Genomic DNA, 21,581 nt, shown 5'->3' on the forward strand with positions numbered 1-21,581 from the left:
CCCTCCCAGTTCAAGTGGATTGAACGTCTATGGCCGTCAGTGGTAACCAATGCCAGGCAATGGGGTAATTTTGGGCCATTTAAGGTCATTTACCTGTTTATTTTCAGTTACTTCCTGTTGATTTTGGGGTATTTTATGGGTCACTTCGTGTTTATTTTGAGTTACAGAACAGGAAATGACCTGGGAATCACCCAAATGAATAAGCAGTGACTCAAACTCAACAGGAAATGACCTGTAAATGAACAGCAAGTGACCTGTAAATGGCCCGAAAATCAGACAGAATGATTGCGAATGCTCTGGTTTCGAATTAGTGCTGCAACGAGTAATCGATTAACTCGAGTATTCAATTAGAAAAATTCAAATTAAATTTTGCTGCTTCGAGTATTCGTTTAATTAATGTGGCGTTGTAATGGTTTGTTTTGAAAGTGTTTGCAATTATTTTTCTTGATTTGGGTGGATACACAGCCCTCTAGTCTACCTCATTTCACATGGCTGAATCCATCTGCTCCCTGTTAAGACCAACATAAGCTAAGTTTTTGTTTAAGCTAATGATTTTTTTAATGCATTCATAATTTAGTTTAAAGGTATATTTAGCCATTTTTTGTGGGATTAGTGTAAGAGCCATTTGTTAAGAGCATTGTAAAAAAAAGCGTTAGCATTTTATAGCATTTAAGCATAGACTTTTGCTATGTAAGTTAGCCAATTGTTCTTTTGTTGTACATAGATCCTCTTTTTTGTATATACCGTGTGAGGCTCAGCTCAGGTATTGTAATTTTTTATGGTCCTTATCCGATTACTCGATTATTCGAACTAAATAGTCCATCGATTAATCAACTACTAAAATAATCGATAGCTGCAGCCCTATTTTGAATTAACAAACTTTCCCAGTCTAAATGGATTGGGTGTCGAGCACCGCCAATGGCAGCCTTAGAGTTACCTGAGACACTATTATGGTGGAAGATTGTGGTAGCAACTTGTTTCCTTTTTTTTGTTGTTGTTTTTTTTAAAACATTGACACCTTTTTAAAACGATATATCGATTCTTGGCAGGAGCATATCGATAACCTTTTGGGATACTAAGTATCACGATATACCACCATTTCGATATTTTGTCACACCCCTAACACATACTGCCATAAACCAGAGATAAAAGCAAATCCGTCCCGGTAATAATTGTCGTTGCACTTCCCTCCTTAATATCCATTGCAAGGCTTAGAAAACAAGTTTTACGATTGACATAATTGATAGACAGATGGCGAACAGCTCGGACCCAGAAGGGTGGAGAGTGCCTTAAAGGCCAAGGGAGGCAGGGAACCGAGAGCTAGAGAGATACAGAACACAGAGTGCTGCGCAGTAGTCCCCCCATCAGAGTTGCGCGTGGACAGGAGCGCGCTATGTCACGCGCTCGACTCCTCTTACGTCCACCTCAAATGTAGTCTCCCCCCCAGTACATCTTGTTTACTGAAGAAATTGTCCTTCTACACAACGAGCGACAGCATACAGTATGGAGTGCGCGGCGCTGAGCAGAGAGGGAGCTGGGCTCGCTAAACCACCAAAGCATTTGTGGCGGCAGCCCAGAACAAATATACGGATCAAACAGCGCTTCAATTCGGACACCGAGCGCTACCTGTGCCGTAACCGGACCCTGGAGAAACTCAGACCCGTGCTCAAGAAACCCCGATTGTCCTGGCCCTCTTCACTCAAACGGTAACCACTTTTGTCTTGTTAAACTCCAAATTCAGTTCTATGCGCTCAAAACTTAAACGAGAGCGGCGAAATTTAAGAATTCTATCAAAGAATAGTCTTTCACATTTTAGTAGAGGCGTTACTGTTGTGTAATAGTGAGAGGTTGCCACATTTAGTTGCAAAATATTCGTGACTGTCTGAGTATGATAGTGCATTTTTTTTAATAACACTAACACTGATAATTACAACCATAACAAAAACGTGTTTAAGAAATGCTTGTCTGATAGTTTGAATCAACATTAAGCATTATCATTCAAATGCTATATCTTATACATTTGTATTATTGTGTGCCATTCAATTGTATAAGTGCACATAAATAAGTGGCTCTGAAATTAACATGTAAGGATACAAAAGTAGATCAATAGAAACTGGCTATCAATGAACACACATGTATATTTAATATTTGTACAGTTTCATATTTATGAAATCATTGGCTGGATATTTTTATCATCACTCTTAAAACGCTTGCCTGTGTGTGTTTTTTTTTTTTTAAATTTATTTTTACTGTTTATTATCTATATATATATTTAATAAAACTTTATGAAAATTGTTCGTAACAGTCAAAAATTAATTAAATGGTTAATTTTTTATGTTACCTGAAACCTGAAAAAAAAAAATGACATGGGCGATTATCTTAAAGGTGTTGATATGTTTGTCATCACGACACAGCTAGATGATTTTGTTTTGAGGTGGGATATATCCTTGAGACCTAGACTAGACGCACTTCAATCACAGGGAACATTGAGATGTCCAAATGAAACTTACACATACAGGCTCAAAAACGAAAACAACAAGGGGAGAGAACGTCCACATACAGACACATTTACTTACTGTTTAATGTTAGGTGGACTGTAGAATTCAATCCAAGACAACAGCAGTAGCCTTTCTTGCTCTCTGCTCTTATTTTGTAATGTACATTATGTTTACAAAAGCAGTGGCGGCTATTAGGAAAGAATGACCAATTCTAACACACGAAAATTTACTATGTAGATCCAAATAATCACTCAGCTTCTTTTCCCTGATGGTTTGTTGCTAGGCAAAGTTCAAAGTACTCAATTACAGCCGCCTCACGGGCCCGTACAATATGGCAAGCCCAAATCAAACCAACAGTGCCAGTAAGTTAAAAAGGCACCCACAGAAGAATTTAATACCAAAACAGAATTATATTCAGGGGTTGACAATATAAATGGCCCGGTGGCCCGAACATACTTTTAAAACCGTCAGGGCCACCAGAATGCTCCCACCACTGGCCCGGTGAGGCCAGTAAAAGCAATGCCTTGATTAAAAAAAAAAAAAAAAAAAAAAACATTTACATTGCCAGTGGTTTCGTGTTAAATGAGGTTACACCAGGGGTGTCCAAACTTTTTGCAAAGGGGGCCAGATTTGGTGTGGTAAAAATGTGGGGGGCCGACCTTGGCTGACGTCCTTTACGTAGAACAATATATTTAAGCAAATTTTAACAAGCCATTCAGTGTGGCACATTTGCTTTATTATTTTTTTTTTATTAATGATTTCAGCAATCTCACAACTAGCCTTTGTGGCGTTCTCTTTCGACTCTCGAGCATTTGCGAAATACTGCTGCTGTGAAATTAAACTAGCTTCAAGTTGCTTCAATTTTTCGCTGCGTATCATCCCGGTAATCTTGTCGTACATGTCAGATAGTCTTGTTTGGTAATATCGCCTAGCATTGAAATCTTTAAAAACAGCGACTGTCTCTTTGCAAATGAGGCAGACACAGTTGTTGCGTATTTTAGTGAAGAAATAGTCCAATTTCCACCTATCCTTGAAGCGTTGGCCGTCACAGTCAACTTTCCTTTTTTTGTTGTCGCCATTTTACAAAATGGAAGTAATGGGTCACACGGGGTAATGTTGCTTAGCCCTTAAATACCTGCAACATGAAGCAATTATCAGAGAATCCCAAAATTTGAAAAATAAAGTCCTAATAAAACCTTTTTTTCAAATTTGTAAAAAGAAAAGTCAAAATGAATAAGTGTAATAAGCGCTCTAATATCTATAACCCATGCTAAATCATGATTTTTTTTCACATGGAACCTGCAGATGCATGTGTTGACTTGCATCCATCATTTTTTTTTTTTTCAAAAAGAAATGTCAAAATTCTAAATCAGTCTCAAAACCATTAAATTTTAGGTGTATCAAATGTGATACATTTGGCAATATGGTAAATGGTGTTATACTTATATAGCGCTTTTCCACCTTTCAAGGCGCTCAAAGCGCTTTACACTATAAAGGGTTAAAGTGCTGCTGCCTTTTAGTGGGTAAATGAGGAGCAGCATTTCGTGTGTAAGCTACTTCATATGCTGGTTACAGTGCTGCTGACCAATTTATTAAGTCTGTGTGCAGGCCAGACGTTATTGATTTTATGACAGAGGCCGCATTTGGCCCCCGGGCCGGACTTTGGACATGTCTGGGTTACACTATCCTGATCAAAGACAACCTTTACAGTCTATGCAGCAGCTGTTGCACACTGTGGGGTGTAAATACACCTCGTTTGCTTGCATGCTGCTGATTGATTGTCAGTATCTCTGGCTACATCTACACTATGATTGATAATAGCCTTAAACATGTAATTAGTTTGACTATAAGGCATGTCGGCTACACTAGTATGCCTATTATCCGGATTAGTTGTTAGACGGATAATGTAGGCGGATAATATTACCCGCCGTTTAATATGGACTGCTGTCTCCGTACAACAATCGGATACTAAAGAAGTGACGTCATGCCTTCGCCATTTTTAGTGCGGCATGACGGCATCGTAAACAATGGGGGTGGACGATCACGACGTGGCATTCCTGCTCCTCTTTTGTTTTCCACACATTTTTCTTGAACCTTCAAACTACGTCACAATAATATGCTTCAATTCTGTGCCCATTCGTGTAGGGCTGCGGCTATCGAATATTTTAGTAATCGAGTAATCGACTGAAAATTCTATCGATTAATCGAGTAATCTGATAATACATTTTCTTTTAGGTAAAGAGCAATTATAAATATACATGGAAAACAAGACATTTCGTCTAATATTGAACCACTTTCAGTCAATCAATGTCTTTATTTTCGATATACATTGTTGAAAACAGCTAACAATTGCATCTCAGATGTGACTAGGATAAAAAAAGACTAATTCACTGCTTTCACACAAAAAAACTTTTAGATCTTATAAAAACATATATATATTTCTTACCTAAAAATGCCATTACGCTTGATAACACACATCAGATAAAAGTTAGGTGTTTTTCCCACGTGTTTCAGTTGAATTTCCATTTGTGTCTAGGCATGTGCCGGTATGAGATTTTGACGGTACGATAACAGTGGGCAAAAATACCGCGGTTTCACGGTATCACGGTATTGCAATTATAGCTCCAAAATGTGTTGAGATGTATGGGTTAAAAAAAAAAAAAAAAAAAAATCCATTGAACAGGATTTAAAAAAATTTTTCAGAACATAGTTGCAAATTGGAACATGAATATATTGTTAAAATAAATTATCAATTAAAAAAAAAACAAATATTTTAAATAAAATTAAAATAAATATAACTTATAGACTATACCCACAGCCACAGCTCAAGTTGCTCAAGATTAGAGCAAGAACAAAATAATTTCCATAAAAAAGTAAAAACACTTCTGAATAAAATTTTTTTTAAATTCTACTGCATGACTTTTTTTCGAGGGTGGAAAAGCTCAAGTGAAGGTTCGCCATTTTCAGCCACTGTGTCAGCTCTAGTCTACATGATATCATGCCTATGTGTTAAAAAACAAAGAATTCATAAGTTAATAAGTTAAAAATGTATAAGTTAGTTTAAAGTGTAAATATTGTTGTGGAAAGGTTTCATCTAAACAAACAAACAAAAAAAACATTGGGAGTGAGACCTCTCCTTGATCCAGCGAACGTGGATTTGTGCTTAGGGCAAGATCATCTTTCGCAATTAGCGATCTTTGATGCTATCCCCTTTTCCCCTTCATTCAAGGGAATCAAGCTTGTTTTCTCACTCTGCGGCTGTAACACTCGACGAAGTTGCTCTCCCAGCTAAGCCCAGGCTAACATTTGTCTTTGTAAGCTTTTAGTTAGTTCGTATATTGAATTTGAAAGGAAAATGTGTGTTTTGTTTTTGGCGAACTTTTCATGGTGCTAATCTGTTGAAGCTACTCACACATGGAAAAATACATTTGTACAATGTTTTTAATGTATTCATTTTGTATATTCCACTTACCATGAGAGCTCAATAAATTGAAGAAACGTACGCCTAATGTTTGGAGTATTTGTTTTTGGGTTCACTGGCTGTCTAGCCGATAGCGTCACTTTCACACACAGCAACAAACGGGAGGGGGTGAGCGCTGGCACGCCAAGCCACTTCTGGCTGCATTTTTGACACATGAAAAATAGCGAATACCGTACTACGATCTGACAGAAAATTTTAGTGGTTTTGAAACCGCGACGTTTTCACACCACGTGAAACAGGTAACCGGCACATGCCTATTTGTGTCAAGCTATTTTTAAGTTCTAGTTAAGTTTTAAGTTGACTAAACTGTAAGTCCTGATAGTATTTTGAGTTTTTGCAGTGTTCAAAATAAATGTATTGTAACATATCAGGTTATAATATTGCGGGGATATTTGCATGGGTTCCTGAATGCACCGTGTGACGTGCAGAGGTGAGGGAGGTGCGGGAGAGCGAGAAACGTGCCTTCCTGTTGATGTTGTCCTTCTGGCAGGTGCGCGTGCGTCGGCTGCGCAGACAGCAGTCGTGTGTTGGTTGTTCCACAAGTTCCCAAAACATAAATAACTGCAACATAACGAAGCGGGTGACTCTTTGTCAACGATACAGTATGATACCTGCTGTATTGGAGCACATTAGGGACCAGTGCTACTTGGTGTTTTATCTAGCAATGAATACTGAGCTAAAATTGACAGTTAGCATTATTAAGTTTTTATTTTACACCATCTTCAGTCTACAGCGCTATGTTTTCATAGACTAAATAAAGCCTGTATGTAAGACACCTTAGCCACGCATCGACAGTGTTCAAAATTAATAGAAATCTAGCCCTCCGCAGGGTTAACGTTACGTGAGCGAGTGATAGTAACGTTAATCATATTTATTAGCGCTGAAAGGTCTACTGCTTCAAGATAGCGGCTGTTTACTAACGCCGCTGACTCCGTCATTTCGCTTCTAGTTCAACATACACGTGATATCTATGAGACGATTCAGACGCTACCTGCTACCACCTTAGCATGCTCAGCGTAGCATCATGCGGGCTAGTTTTTAGCAATGACGGCGTAGTTTGCAGCGGCTGTCGGCTGCAGTAGGGTATTTTAAAAAAATTCCTTCTTCCTCTATGCACGTGAAATCAGCGTGTTGTCCCGCATTAAAAAGTAGTCCGGGCAAAACTTGATGCTTAGAGCAAAATTAAACGATTCCTTGAGGTGAATAAAATTACTCCGTTTTTAAACTCGAGTTGCTTGAGTATTCGTTTCAGCTCTACATTCATGGTCCTTCCATCGCGGATGACGCGGGGATGAGCGGTTTTTACACAGCTTATCTCCCGCGTTGTCTCCGATCAGCCAGCTGCGGGGCTGGCCCCTCCCAACTCAATGCTGACCGAACATGAGTATATAAAAATGCGTAGATGAAAATTAAACCCCGGAAAGTGACCTGCGTGGTACCCCCAGTCAAAGAGGTGCGTGATCAGTTTTTTCCCATGACATTTCTGCCTGTCAAAACTGTCGCCACTTCCAGGATCGCCACTGTTATGCACAAGCACTCCTGGTTGCGGCTTCCAGGAAATATACGCAGCGCCACACCATATGTGATTTTCCCAGTGGCTGAGCATCGATTGTAACATCCCAAGTAACGATGTCAGGCTTTCGTTGTTTTCTAAAGATTTATTTCAATCACAACTCGGCGACTGCTCGTAAAAGCCGAGCACGCTCTCGCTTCACTCTCGCTCCTGCGTAATGCACTCAATTGCGTTCACGAAAAAAACAGTGATCACAAAATAATGACAGTCTAGAAGGTGTAGTAATTTCGAAATTTGCCGCAGGCGAGTAATGAGTTTCCGGCTCAGAGATAAACCGCGCAGGCGATGACATAACATATGAAGCTGCTCCTTTCTACGCATGCGTATATATGGAAATACAGGCGTAACCTGCAGAAGCGGGGGGGCCTTAAACGCACCTTAAACGTAAGTGTGGAAGATATAAAAATAGTCAGCAAAAAACCCAGGAGAAAATTATCTGTCCCAGTATAGACATAGCCTCAGACCGCTGGAATTGGCTCGACTACGATAAGACAAAAAAAGATGTTTACTGTGAGCAGGCATGAAAATATCTCACCTTTCGACGAAATTCACCGTTTTGAAGTCAAAAAGGGTGACCTACGTGAATTGTGTAGATCCGAGGATAATTTTTTTTTAAGGGGGGGGTCGTTTGATTTTTTTTTTTTTAAATTATCAATATTATTATCATGTGATTAACTTAGTACGTTAATTGAGCACTTCAGAAATCAGCCCTTTAAAAAAGTGACACTTGGACTTTCATCAAATCCTTCTGGCTGCTTCGCTGACGAGAACCAATCACAGGCCAAACAATGTTCCATTATTCCAATCGCGCACACGCTCTTCACGTGTACATGGAGTGCTTGGAGAGCCTTGGGTTGCATTGCAAAGCTGCGAAAATGAAAAGCAGAGCGCAGCATACACACTTGCCTGCATTTGCCAGCAGTTTGAATTTGGTGAGTAATGTTTTCAATCGTTTTCATATTTTGCAGTATAATAAAGTTGCTGCCGTTCGTTGCAGCTTGCGTTGAATGCTGCCAGAGGTAGCCAAATCTCCGGTGGAAAATATAGCTCCCGCTAAGTTAGCGTCAAGCTTGTGTATTTAATGGTAATATAAAAAGAAACACACTGTTGAGTCAAATTAAGCGGCATACTCTTGAATGGAGGGGTGCGCCTCGCATCAATCCCGTCGTCCGCCTGAGGCGCGTTATTTTCGGCTGGGGCCTGAGCCGACGGCCGGCCCGACAAGTGGTTTGCATGATTCTTGCTTCTTCAAGCTTTTCAGAAATACAGTGATTCCTCGTTTTTTGCGGTTAATGGGGACCAGAACCTGCCGCAATAAGTAAAAACTGCGAAGTAGCGCCCCCGTTCCCCAATTTTTTATATTTTTGTGTGTGTCCAATGTATTTACTCTGATTTAGCATTGGAAAAACGATAGATATAAGATACATTTCACTTATTTTCCCAAAGTATAATTTATAAATACTTTTTAAGCACTTCAAAATGTAAAAATTTTGATAAGTTTTGAACATGTTACTATTCCACCGAATTATTTAAAAAAAAAACAACAATAAAGTAGTAGGAAAATGCTTGGCTTCATAAATGCTTCATAGTGAGTGTACTCAAGTCCTCTCAAGCTGCTCACTTAATTAAACAATCATTGACGCATGCGTAAACTTTTTCTATGAATTTCTTTTTCTTGAAGTGATTTTTTTTTTTTTAAATATTTTTTTGTTTGAAGCAACTTATTTTTTGAATCAATGATAAGGACACAAATGTCCTAGCCAAACGCAAAACAACATAACATCAATCGAAAAAAAAATTTCAATCAAAAAAAAAAAAATCAAATAAAAATAGTTTTTAAATGCTTATCTGTCTCAAATTTATTTTTGCATTCAAACTTTAAAAAAAATATTGAAGTGACTTTTATTTTTAATTGAAGCAACTTTGTGTTTGATTGAAGCAACTTTTGATTGAATAATAAAGACACAAATCTACCTCCATAGGTATTGAGAGAGAAAGAAATTAAGAAAGCTTTAAAAATAATAGCCACTCTGGAGTCTTATTTTTTAAATTTAAGGTTTATATTTTATTATGTAGGAAAGGAGGTTGAGGTTAAAATAACGAGTTGGATGAGGTTGCTAAAGGCAGTGGATACCTCATCAGCTGAGTGAATAGCACACTTGGTAAGAATAACACAGGAAGGATAGTCAGGTATAAAATACATTGATAAACACAATTACAATGTTATTTTTCTATAAGATTTTATGTCATCGCTTTATTAATTATTAGGTGCTAGAGTTGTCAAATATGGAACATTTTTTTCTTGGGAGCTCCAAGGGCTGGCTGGCCCGCGGGCAAGCCCCGTGCCTGGGCGAAGCTTTCATGTCTTCCCCTGACCGCCCTTTGGAGGTCTCCCCCGACTGGGTTGTCATGGCAACAATTTAGCAGTCAAAGAAATGACTAAGGCAGTTATGGCTAACTATGGCTTAATGTGGCAGCATATAGACATATTGTTCTATCAAAGACAACAGTTTTTTGGCTTAAAATACGGTAGTTTATTTTAAAATGGGGTGTAAGAGCACAATCTGCTTTTTCAGCCTTGTCTGTGCTTTCCGCCATATACAGTACTACTCAGAAAATTTGAATATCCTGAAAAGGTTGTTAGAGAGAAGAGAATAAATAAAGTTTGTGATGACACATTTAGGAGTAACTTCTCTCTGGGGAAAAAAAACAAAAGTCAAGATAAAGGCGCTCTCCCAGCCCCCCCCCCCCCCCCCCCCCCCAAAAAAAAAAAAAAAAAACACTCATTCACAACTTTTCATTTGAAGGTATTACCGTGTTTTTCGGACTATAAGTCACAGTTTTTTTCATAGTTTGGCTGGGGGTGCGACTTATACTCTGGAGCAACTTATGTGTGAAATTATTAACACATTATTATATCATTTCACATGTTATTTTGGTGTTTTTGGGTGACACTGATGGTTTTGTAAACTTGTTAGCATGTTCTTTATGCCATAGTTATCTAATTCTTTATAGCTATGTTACGTTAACATACCGACCACGTTCGCATTGCGTTGTTCATGCATAATGTAACATTATCATACTGTACACTTATTCAGCATGTTGTTCTCTATTGTATTTTTATTTTAAATTCACCTTTCAAGATGACATATCTGTTCTATGTGTTGGATTTTATCAAGTAAATTTCCCCCCAAAATGCGACTTATACTCCAGTGCGACGTATAAATGTTTTTTTCCTCTTCGTTGGGCATTTTATGGCTGGTGCGACCTATACGCAGGTGAGACTTATAGTCCGAAAAATAAAGTAAATGGAATTCATAGTGTTAATTAAAATACTTTTCTACTCCATAGTTAATTGTTCATTGTTCTACTCTACACTTAACCATAGCCCTGATGAGTACACGGAGCCCTGACATTTTAACTGAGACTGTCCCAAAAGCCCTTTCTGTTCCCTTCAATAGAGAGTTTTCGGGTTGAACCCTCTGGGCAAACATGCACCTGTGCACGTCCACGCGGAAGCAGCGCTGTTTCACCTGGCCACCGCCTAATTTCTGCTGGGCAAAAACACACGTGAGCAAGTAACTGTACACAATTTAACATGGATTCTTAAGAAGAGACTGGCTCCCAGCACAGCTCCGACTCCAGTACAGCTCGTACAAGCATGTGCACTATAACACAAAGGCTGCAGTTACGCCTTAGGCCGGAAGTGGCAGTTGCGAGTAAAACATTAGTTAATTATTGCGTTGCTGGATGGGACTACAACACTAAGTTGGTAATAAGGGGCAACAAATGTAGATAAATGATCTCCTCCACATTTTAAATAGCCTGAGGCTTCAGTATAAGATGAAGAACACAATGTTATTCTTTTGTCTCCACCATTTTGAACCCCAACACTAGATTGTATGAAAGATTTTGTGCTTTAGATGCTCTGGAGAGTCATTCTGTAGAGAAGATTTCAGCATCACTACAGCCTCTCTATCAGCTCAAACCATCTGGTCATTCTTTTTTGGCCGATGCCATTATGGAGGCACTTTTGTCCAAAGAACTGCCACTCTGTGGATGATTTCCCTTTGTTGGACTGTTCTGTGTAAGGCTGAGAGATAGTGTGTGAAAATCACAGTAATTCAGCAGTTTTTCAAATTGTCAAACAAGCCTTTTATCTTCTAAGCGTGAAACGATCCCAAACTTTATTTTATTTCTGCAATTTAATGAATTTATTTAATCTATTTAATATTTAATCAAAAATAAATACAATGCACAAAGTGCTTAGGCAGAAAGTAAAGAGGCAACTCTTTAGCCACCTACGTAGATTCATGCCTTTTTCGAAACGGTATAGTATGAAAACTTTGGTGATCATTGCCATTGCGTTACCATTCGACTTTTATATGTTATACTTTAAAATTGCTTAATCGCTAATTTCACTTTCTTGTGACCACAATTCAGGTGTGTCTTGATTCTTGTTTTGTTTTCTGACAGTATATGCACGACTGCATGTATTTGGATTTAGGGTCCTTTTTCAACCCCATCTTGGTTTCGATGTCTGTTTTAGTTACATCACCCCGATATTTTAGCTCACAATAATTGCGGACTTCGTCTTGGGTGATTGGTTTCTTGAGTTTAAAATGTCATTACTGAGGTTACTCTTGCTTTGTTTGGAGGATCTTTATGTCATGTTGGTTGGTTTAATTTATGTTTGTTTTAACTCACAATCATAATCTTTTGTCCTTTCAATTTTTTTTTTGTCAAGCAATGTTGTGGCCATACTTAATATCGTAATTGTGTAGGAACAATTCCTTTACATCAGTTTTATGACCTTCTGTTTCATTCATTTGTTCGTTCGTTCACCTTTGATAAAATACAGTATTTGTATAGGGATAGATCTGGATAACCGCAACCCTTCAAAGGAAATACTAATGGCAAATATTTGATAAAAAAGTGACTTCCATTTACCGTTTGCTTTTTTGCATTTTGTGCACACAGAGCAGATGCACTTGTGTGATTGATAGTTTAGCTAAAAGGGAACTGCCTTATGCATCTCATTAGTCACAGTGATGGAGGTGCAGCTTAGCTCGTTTGTTTTCCTCTTTCTGTTATTCCTCGCTGTTTTGTACACAAGGACAATGAGCAGGGAGGCTGACATCCATTGTTCTTCCTCTTGGTTTCGTTATATCTTGCGGTTTTTAGTGTGACAACAAAGTTAAATAAGAATTTACAGTATGTTGTGATTTTGTGGAAAACAGTGCTCCAAGTAAGCAGCATTTAAAAAAAAATAAATTTTAGGACACATTTTTACCATGTGTAGTACTGATGTTGAACATCATGACACTTAACCTTGTTGAACAGCAGATTTAAAGGCCAAACATTATACTCTATCACCATATTTAACCTAAATATATGGCCCTGTCGACGAAGGTGAACCTTTTATTAGGGAAAAAACATGAAGAAAAAACATGGCTTGTCTGGTAACACACGTAACACAAAAAAAAAAAACGTTTCCAACAATTTCGAATGAACATTGACAGACGAGTACATATTGTAGCATCTACATGGACGACACCAACTTTGTGAGGGTTTTCCAGTGGTTTTATTTGCTACTGGCATCACAGAGCACTACTACTCTAAGCCATAGCCGATGCCAAGAAAATGAAAACAACACAACAACAGCCTTCGCACACCGCCAACTTGTTACCACTCCCCCCTCTCTCCAGTCTATTCACTCATGGTTTGTTTAGGGACAGCATGTGCTGTGTGATCACAATATGCCCAAAAGTTCTTCCCATCCATTTTTTTTATCATTTTTCATCATTAACAAAATTTGTTTCTACTCTCATTCGTTCTTTACTTATGAGGAGCTGAACATCACAAACAACATTGTTTATAAGTAATATTACACAACTTTCATTTTGAAAAAAGTATGAAAACTATTATAATAAAACCGGTTCAAACCAGTACTAAATCAGGTGCAGCCCTGTCTAAACTACTACCATTATTGAACTAGAATAGATGTAAAGTATTAATTCCAGGCTACTGCTACTAAGTTGTGTCCAAACCACAGAAAACAGGACTTTTCCTATGATAATACACACTCAGCAGGAAAAGAGAAAAATATTCTCAATTAATTATACCTACCTGGACGCCACGGATTATATGTAAAAAATTTGTCCAAGAGTTGAAAAGGAGGCTGGCCACGCCAATACTAGCGTTACTGTGAATGCTATGCTAATGTTACAAGTTACATTTAGTGTGTGACGATCACTCAGTTCAGACCTTAAAAGGCTTAAAGCAATATGTCATGTTAACTCTGGCCAAGATAAGAAAACAAATCTTGCCATGTGTTTCATAAAAACAAGTCTGGAGCTTAGCTTAGCTTGAAGAACATCATAAATACTGGTGAGGGAGGGTCGGGGGGGGGGGGGGGGGCACAGCCTATGTAACATGAGTGACACGATCAAACACGGTGAGGATGTCGGGCATTGTGAACATACGACAGAAACTGTCACATTTTCGTCTCGTCTGGTCTTGTCAGTCGAATACTGGTCATCGTCTCCTTATGTTAGTTATCCAAGGCATGTTTTTAGCTAGTCATCATCCAGACATCAACAAAGTATTCTCAGTAACGTCATTATTGAAGAAAATAACACTGTTCCCAGAAAACAATGGCTGGAGCTGTACCTTGCGTTTGACCAAAAAAAAAAAAAAAAAGGATGAAAACATAAGTACAATGTTTGATTTCTCTGGTAAATTGTTTAACAGGATATTCAAATATATGACATTGTAAAAGCAACTTTTCAGTGAGTTGAAGCTGTATAATTGAAAGTTGCTCTGGCAACACTATACTAATCACAGGATAAGTTCATCAGGACGTCAATCATTCTGTCGTGAATTCGACACCAAACTGATATATATGACTGATATGATAAATACTCAGTTGCTCATTGCGACTTTAGGTGATAAAAAAACAAAAAAACATTTGAACTTTGGTTAGAAAACTATAATATGTGTGCTTTAACTGATAACATCTTTCAAAAGATCTATAGACCAATCGTTTTCTCTTCACAAATGAACCGCTTGAATAACAGCACATTTTGATTGAGTGTCTCAAATTATCACACATCCTTCAGTGCTTTACCCTGCAACAGTTTTTTTGTGCAGTAGCTTTTGTTAAGCACGACAAAGGAGACAAAAGGCTTCAATTAAAATTGTGTATGTGATTGGTTGCTGCATAGTTGATGGGGCCTGACAGGCATCCGAGCTCAGCTGTCTTGATGACATTTCCTGTCAACAATTTGAGCTTCGGCCCATTTCACACACAGAAATGGAACTGCTAATCCCCTGATAGATAATTAGATCATCTCATTAAACTGTTTCTTCTCTCAGATATTTCTAAGAAGTGTATACGGAGTCGACCCCTATACAATTGGCATCTTACTGTACATCAGTTGAAGTACAGATATTACTGTACATCAGCTGAAGCGCAGATATGTTTACATTTATAATCGTACAATAACATTTCCTGTAAATTCCTCATTTGTTTAATCATATACTTACACATGTTGAATGTATAGACTAATACTGTATTTTGTATTGCATTGTAAGGACATTAGTCAACTTCCATTTTTTGTTGTTGTTGTTTTGCCACTCCAGATACATATTTGCATTCTATTTGGCAATGTTAACCTGTAAAACAGTCCTGGTTGCAGGTAACGAAGAAACTTTCGTCCCTTTTGATCGGCAAGATTCAATTGTCTCCAAATCTTTGTCTGGTTGTCGATCTGAATGCTGTAATTATCTCAAATATTCAAGCCGGTATGGTATTGGCAACTTTTACGACAGCTAAACAATAGCTAAATTGGAAATACAAACAAAAAATTAACACGACCCAATGGCTAAATTTAATCATGGAACATGACACTGGAGAAAATATCTGGGGGAAAAAAAAAAGTAATAAATTGGACAACTACGAAAAACAATGGGAAACATTCGCTTGAATGCTGAACCTAGAAAAATGATTTTCTTGCCTGCATAGGAATTCCATAACAATAATAATAAAACAAAATATGTATACATATACAGTATATTAAATATATAATACTGTGTATGTATATATATATATATATATATATATATATATATATATATATATATATATATATACTGTAGATGCGCGTCCGTCCCCTTGGCCTGTCTCCGGCGCCGCTTGCCTCTCCGGGCCTGCGGCTGTCGCTGCCCTTCTGTCAGCAGGGACATTGGTGGGCCCTCCCGGGGTCTGTGGGATCTGTGGTGGGACTGGCCTTTCTCTGATGGCGGGTTGGTTGTCCCCTGGCCACCGGCACGTTTGTGTGACGCCAGTTTAGGGATGCACGGAGGGTGTCTGGAGAGGGGGGACAGGGGGGCGCTGGCGCCTCCCTCGCCTTGTGGCCGGCAGTTTTGCCGGGCGGGGCCCCACTAGTGGGAGCCTGCCTCTTAACTCACGCACTCTTCACTTTACGCTGTAAATATCTTTCACTTTGTGCACCTACACACTAATTCAGTTTTTTGGGGGCGAGTCGGAATGGGGCCGTACAGCCCCGGGCCAGCCCCCCTTTGATTTTAATAGGAGTAGCGTCCCCTCATCCCTTCCCTGAGGACTGGTTAAAGGGGGCGCGGATGGACTGGGGGACCACCCACCGGTCCCGGGGGAAAGACAGTGAGCCCTTTGCCAGAGCTGCGGGAGGAGGGGTGAGCCACACTCGCTCCACTTCCCTCTTGGCTGGGTTGCCTGTATGGCTCATAGCATTATCTTTATTAGTGTTCTTTATATTTAACCACATTATATAAATTAGTTTAGATATTACCTAATTAAACAGTGCCAAGTGGCTATGACACAGCGCCTGTGAGGACACACAATATTTTTAGTGTCCATCAAAAACGGTGCATCCGAAAATAATATTAATCCAAAACAGAGCAGTTAAGGAAATTTTGACAATGTAAACGTAGCAAGTGTTTATTAAGCCTGACACGGTACTGCATACAAATCCTTTTAGTCCTCACTTGTGATTGACAGATAATCAGTTATGTATGAACCCACAAGAGCAAAATCTGCTGGAATAGACTTCAGCTTCAATGTGATCAGGAATGGGATATGTTGTCTGGAAAATAGCCAGAATGCTCTGTTGAAAAACTCCAATATTCTTCGATAAGCATGCACTTATTCATTCCTCAACAGAAATATAAATTATGTTAGCAATGGCTTAATTAAAATTTTCTCCGGATTAAATGGAGAAATGTTGCCACATATTAGATTATCTAATCCGTGTTAACTATTCATTTTACAATTGTGACGGTCATTCTCTTTTTATGTTGCAAAGCAAACTAATCTTTTTTATTTAATCGTCAACATGACTTGAATGGTTGGCTCGTGGCAGTTTTCAAATTGAATGCAAATAGTGTGACATGACTCTGCACTAACTCTGTGTAAACTGATTTAGTATGCATACAAAGTAGACCATTAACCATTGATAATTTTATGATTATTCTCAAAGCTTTTTCTCTTGCTCTGGCTGAAAGTGGAGAGTTAACAGTGTTTACTCATTTCCAAGGCAGACCATTCATCCATAGCAGAAAGCATTAAGGCGTTTCTAGGAAACCACTGTATGCTTGCTTGATCAACCTGTTTGTTCAATTTACTTTGGATGCGCTGTTTAATGGCTGTCTGATGCCCATTTGCTCTATAAAAACTGTTTGTCATTGTCGTTCTACCTGTAAAAGAAATTTAAATGAGAATCTCGGCTTCAGTGTGGGTGTAATTATTAATCACGCTATTGTGAACAACCGAGTTGAAAGACGAGGAAAATTTGAATTTGAACTTTTGTTCTAAGAGACACTTTGCAATCCATATCCAAAGGAAGCAGAGGACAAAGGTCCCAACTATTGGTTGGTTAATCGAATTTAATCCTTGCTTTCACTATAGACCCTACCCACGTGACGTCACAACTCCGCTCTCCTGACTGGTGCCGCCCAATTGTCCGTCAACACATCGTGTTTACCTGTTACGGCTACGTACATTCCTCCTATTTACGGTGTGTTTTTCTGCTCGTTAACATTAATAATCAAAATGGTGAAGGCGTGTGTGGCGGTCGGTTGCAATAACAGAGAAGATAGACGGAGAGACTTGAAGTTCTACCGGATTCCGAGAGACCCGGAGAGGAGAGAGCGAGATGGGCTGCTGCAATTCGACGAGAAAACTGGGCTCCGAACGATTACCACAGATTATGTAGTAGTCATTTTATATCTGGTAAGATGCATTTAATATATATTTAGAGGGTTTTGGGCTGACAACCACAATTAAGATCATTGCTAGGCTAACCGCCGACAACATACACGTATGTATGTAGTGAGAGTGCTATCGCTAAACCATATAAACATTAAAAGCCCTAGCTCCATTGACAAATGACATGAAATACATTAGACTTGACAGTGGATGTTAGCAAGAACAAAAGATTTTGAATTGAAAATTTCGTAACTCACCTTTCCAAGCACAAGATAGATTCCTGCCGAATTTTCGTGGACGAGGACGTGTTTCACCCAACCAGCAACGAAGTATTTATAAGCCTCCAAGCTCTTAAAGTTTTTCAAACTTTCGTGAGAATAGGCTGATTTTGAGTGGACAAGATAGTTGTACATATCAGGGTAGCTAGCAGATGACAGGCAAATACGGCGGAGACAGCGGGTCGAAAAACATCGATTTAGGCATCAAATATGGATCTGGCGAATGGATAAACTGAAGCTTTTCCACATAACGCCTTTTATGCAACGCATCAAGTGAGTTTACGGCATCCGAAAGCACCGGGTCTTCCATGAAATGCATTATAAATTGCTCGATCAATTGAGACCATTGATAATACAGACACAAAATGACGGACAAGGGGGCGGAACAATACAGCGAGCACGTGATTTTGTGACGTCGGTGGGTAGGGTCTATACTCTTTATTAGGGGTGTGCCATCGTAGGCACCCCACGATTCGATTTGATTACGATTCAGGGTGCTCCGATTTTTAAACGATGATTGCGGTATTGAAGATGATCGCGGTTATCGCGATTATCAATGCATTGTACAGTGCTGTTTAACAAAGTAGCCAAACAAATTTATGTCCATTATTTATTTAAAATATCCTTATGATTCAACAGGAAAGATGGAAACATGCCCATACAACAAAAAGCTGCCCTTAAGCTGCTTTTTTATTTACTTATTTTTACAAGAAAGTCCAAAAACACTAGCCATTTTAAAGGGAGTACTTATTTCTCTCAACAATACAATAAAATTTACACTGGTGGAATGAATTCCATAATTTCTGGACACAAACAACGTGTCTTTAGAAAAAAGACTTCTTTTAACCAATATACTTTGTTTTCACAGTGTTACAGGTTAAAATCACAACTGCTCTTGACACCGCCACACACACACTCATTACAGCGCGCGCACTTCTCTCCCCCTCTCTCCCACAACAACAGATTTCTGTACTATTTCGCATGTTTGTAGTGTTACCGCTGTACTTAATCATGGTTTTACACGTTCTGCATATGAAATACACGTTAGCAAATTAGCTAAATAGCTTAGCGCTTGTCGCTAACTATTAACATCTCAAAAACAACAACAATAAAAGCTAAACAGTACAAGAGGGTTTGTGTACTCACCTCTTTTAGACGAACACAGGTCTTAGCAACACACTCAGGACATTTTTCAATTGAAATGCCTTAAAACTACTGCTGGACAGTAGGAAAGACAAGGAGCAACGAACTATCTCTCTTCCCCTCTCGCTCTAAAAAAAAAAACCTGCGCACATTCTGTGCCTGCCTGTGTCATACACAAATTTATTTTTGAGTCTTTTAAGAAGGAGTAAATCTCTCTCCCAGTAGCTGAGAGCAACGTTGTGCCGTTAACGGTGTCCGGGCGGCAGACGTGTCTAAAATTTCGTTCGGCAACGAGCAGCTGTCATAAAGTTCTGAGTGAAAATCATCGTTTTTGAACCTTTATAAATCGTAATCGAATAGTCACGTGTTGAATCGTGATGCATGTAATAATCGATTTTTTGGAACTCCTCTACTCTTTATACAGGACTGTCTCAGATAATTAGAATATTGTGATAAAGTTCTTTACTTTCTGTAATGCAATTAAAAAAACAAAAATGTCATACATTCTGGATTCATTACACATCAACTGAACTATTTCAAGCCTTTTATTATTTTAATATTGCTGAATTTGGCTTACAGCTTAAGAAAACTCAAAAATCCTATCTCAAAATATTAGAATATCATTAAAAAGTATACAAGTAGGCTATTCAACTAATCACCTGAATCATCTAATTAACTCGAAACACCTGCGAGGGTTTCCTGAGCCTTAAAAACACTCAGCTTGGTTCAGTAAACTAAATCACAAGTATGGGGAAGACTGCTGATCTGACTGCTGTCCAGAGGACCATCATTGATACCCTCCATCAGGAGGGTAAGACACAAAAAGAAATTTCTCAAAGAGCAGGCTGTTCACAGAGTGCAGTTTCAAAGCATATCCACAAAAAGTCTGTTGGAAGGGAAAAATGTGGCCGGAAACGCTGCACAACCAAGAGAGATGACCGCAGCCTTAACAAAATTGTGAAGAAGAGCCGCTTCCAGAATTTGGGGGAGCTTCAAAGACAGTGGGCTGAAGCTGGAGTCCAGGTATCAAAAGCCACAGTTCCCAGACGTGTCCGGGAAATGGGCTACAATAGCCGTATTCCCATGGTCAAGCCACTTCTGAACTCAAGACAACGGAAGAAGCGTCTTACTTGGGCTATGGAGAAGAAGCACTGGACAGTTGCAGAGTGGTCCAAAGTCCTCTTTTCAGACGAAAGCAAGTTTTGCATTTCATTTGGAAGTCAAGGCGCCAGAGTCTGGAGAAAGGCTGGAGAGGAGCAAAATCCAAGTTGCTTGAAATCCAGTGTGAAGTTCCCACAGTCAGCAATGGTTTGGGGAGCCATGTCAGCTGCTGGTGTTGGTCCACTGTGTTTCATCAAGTCCAGAGTAAATGCAACTGTGTACCAAGAGATTTTAGAGCACTACATGCTTCCATCTGCTGAAAAGCTCTATGGAGATGAGGATTTCATTTTCCAGCATGATCTGGCACCTGCCCACAGTGCCAAAACCACCAGTAACTGGTGCACTGACCATGGCATCACTGTCCTTGATTGGCCTGCTAATTCCCCTGACCTGAACCCCATCGAGAATTTGTGGGGTATAGTTAAGAAGAAGATGAAAGACACCAGACCTACAAATGCAAATGAGCTGAAGGCCGCTATCGAAGCATCCTGGGCATCAATAACACCTCAGCAATGCCACAGGCTGATTGCCTCCATGCCACGCCGGATTGATGCAGTAATCCGTGCAAAAGGATTCCCAACCAAGTACTGAGTGCATCAATGGACATTTTCAAATGTTTGATTTAGTTTTGCTGTTATAAAATTATTTTTTTACTTGGTCTGAGGAAGTATTCTAATTTTTTGATATAGGATTTTTGAGGTTTCTTAAGCTGTAAGCCAAAATCAGCAATATTCAAATAATAAAAGGCTTGAAAAGTTCAGTTGATGTGTAATGAATCCAGAATGTATGACATTTTTGTTTTTTTAATTGCATTACAGAGAGTAAAGAACTTTAGCACAATATTCTAATTTCCTGAGACAGTCCTGTATACAAATAAGTAATAATTGATAATAAGCCTGAACGATATATCGTTTAAACATTGCCATTGCGTTGTGCGCATGTGCAATAGTCCCATCGCAAGGACATGCAATAGTTTTTTTTTTTTTAATCCACAAACTTTTGCTCTGCTTCATGCGCTCGCACAGCCTCCCTCCCTCTCCAAGCTCTTTGTTCCTTAGTCACTTTGGCACCTGCTTATTAAAGTTAACGATGTTTGCTGATGGTTGTTTGATCTTGCCAGAGAAGCGGACTTCACATGCGCCGCATACGTCAATCATCGTTTAACTTGTTAAATAGTTGTTGCGCAAGGAAGCGTGCG

General features: G+C 39.0%; 1 protein-coding gene across 5 annotated transcripts in view; it reads left to right on the forward strand.

Annotated features, from left to right (window-relative positions):
- LOC130918526 (cAMP-specific 3',5'-cyclic phosphodiesterase 4D-like) overlaps window positions 1-21,581 on the forward strand; it is a 172,059-nt gene that overhangs the window by 35,015 nt on the left and 115,463 nt on the right. For 2 of the 5 annotated variants that reach the window (XM_057840281.1, XM_057840283.1), the window contains exon 1: window positions 74-1,706. The exons of the other annotated variants lie outside the window; for them this stretch is intronic. In XM_057840281.1, coding sequence (XP_057696264.1) covers window positions 1,504-1,706 — 203 coding nt within the window. In that variant the 5' untranslated portion in view covers window positions 74-1,503. Of the gene's footprint in view, window positions 1-73; window positions 1,707-21,581 lie in introns of those variants that run through there. 5 annotated transcript variants of the gene reach the window in all.

This window comes from Corythoichthys intestinalis, chromosome 7 (assembly GCF_030265065.1).
Source record: "Corythoichthys intestinalis isolate RoL2023-P3 chromosome 7, ASM3026506v1, whole genome shotgun sequence".
NCBI classification, from domain to species: Eukaryota; Metazoa; Chordata; class Actinopteri; order Syngnathiformes; family Syngnathidae; genus Corythoichthys; species Corythoichthys intestinalis.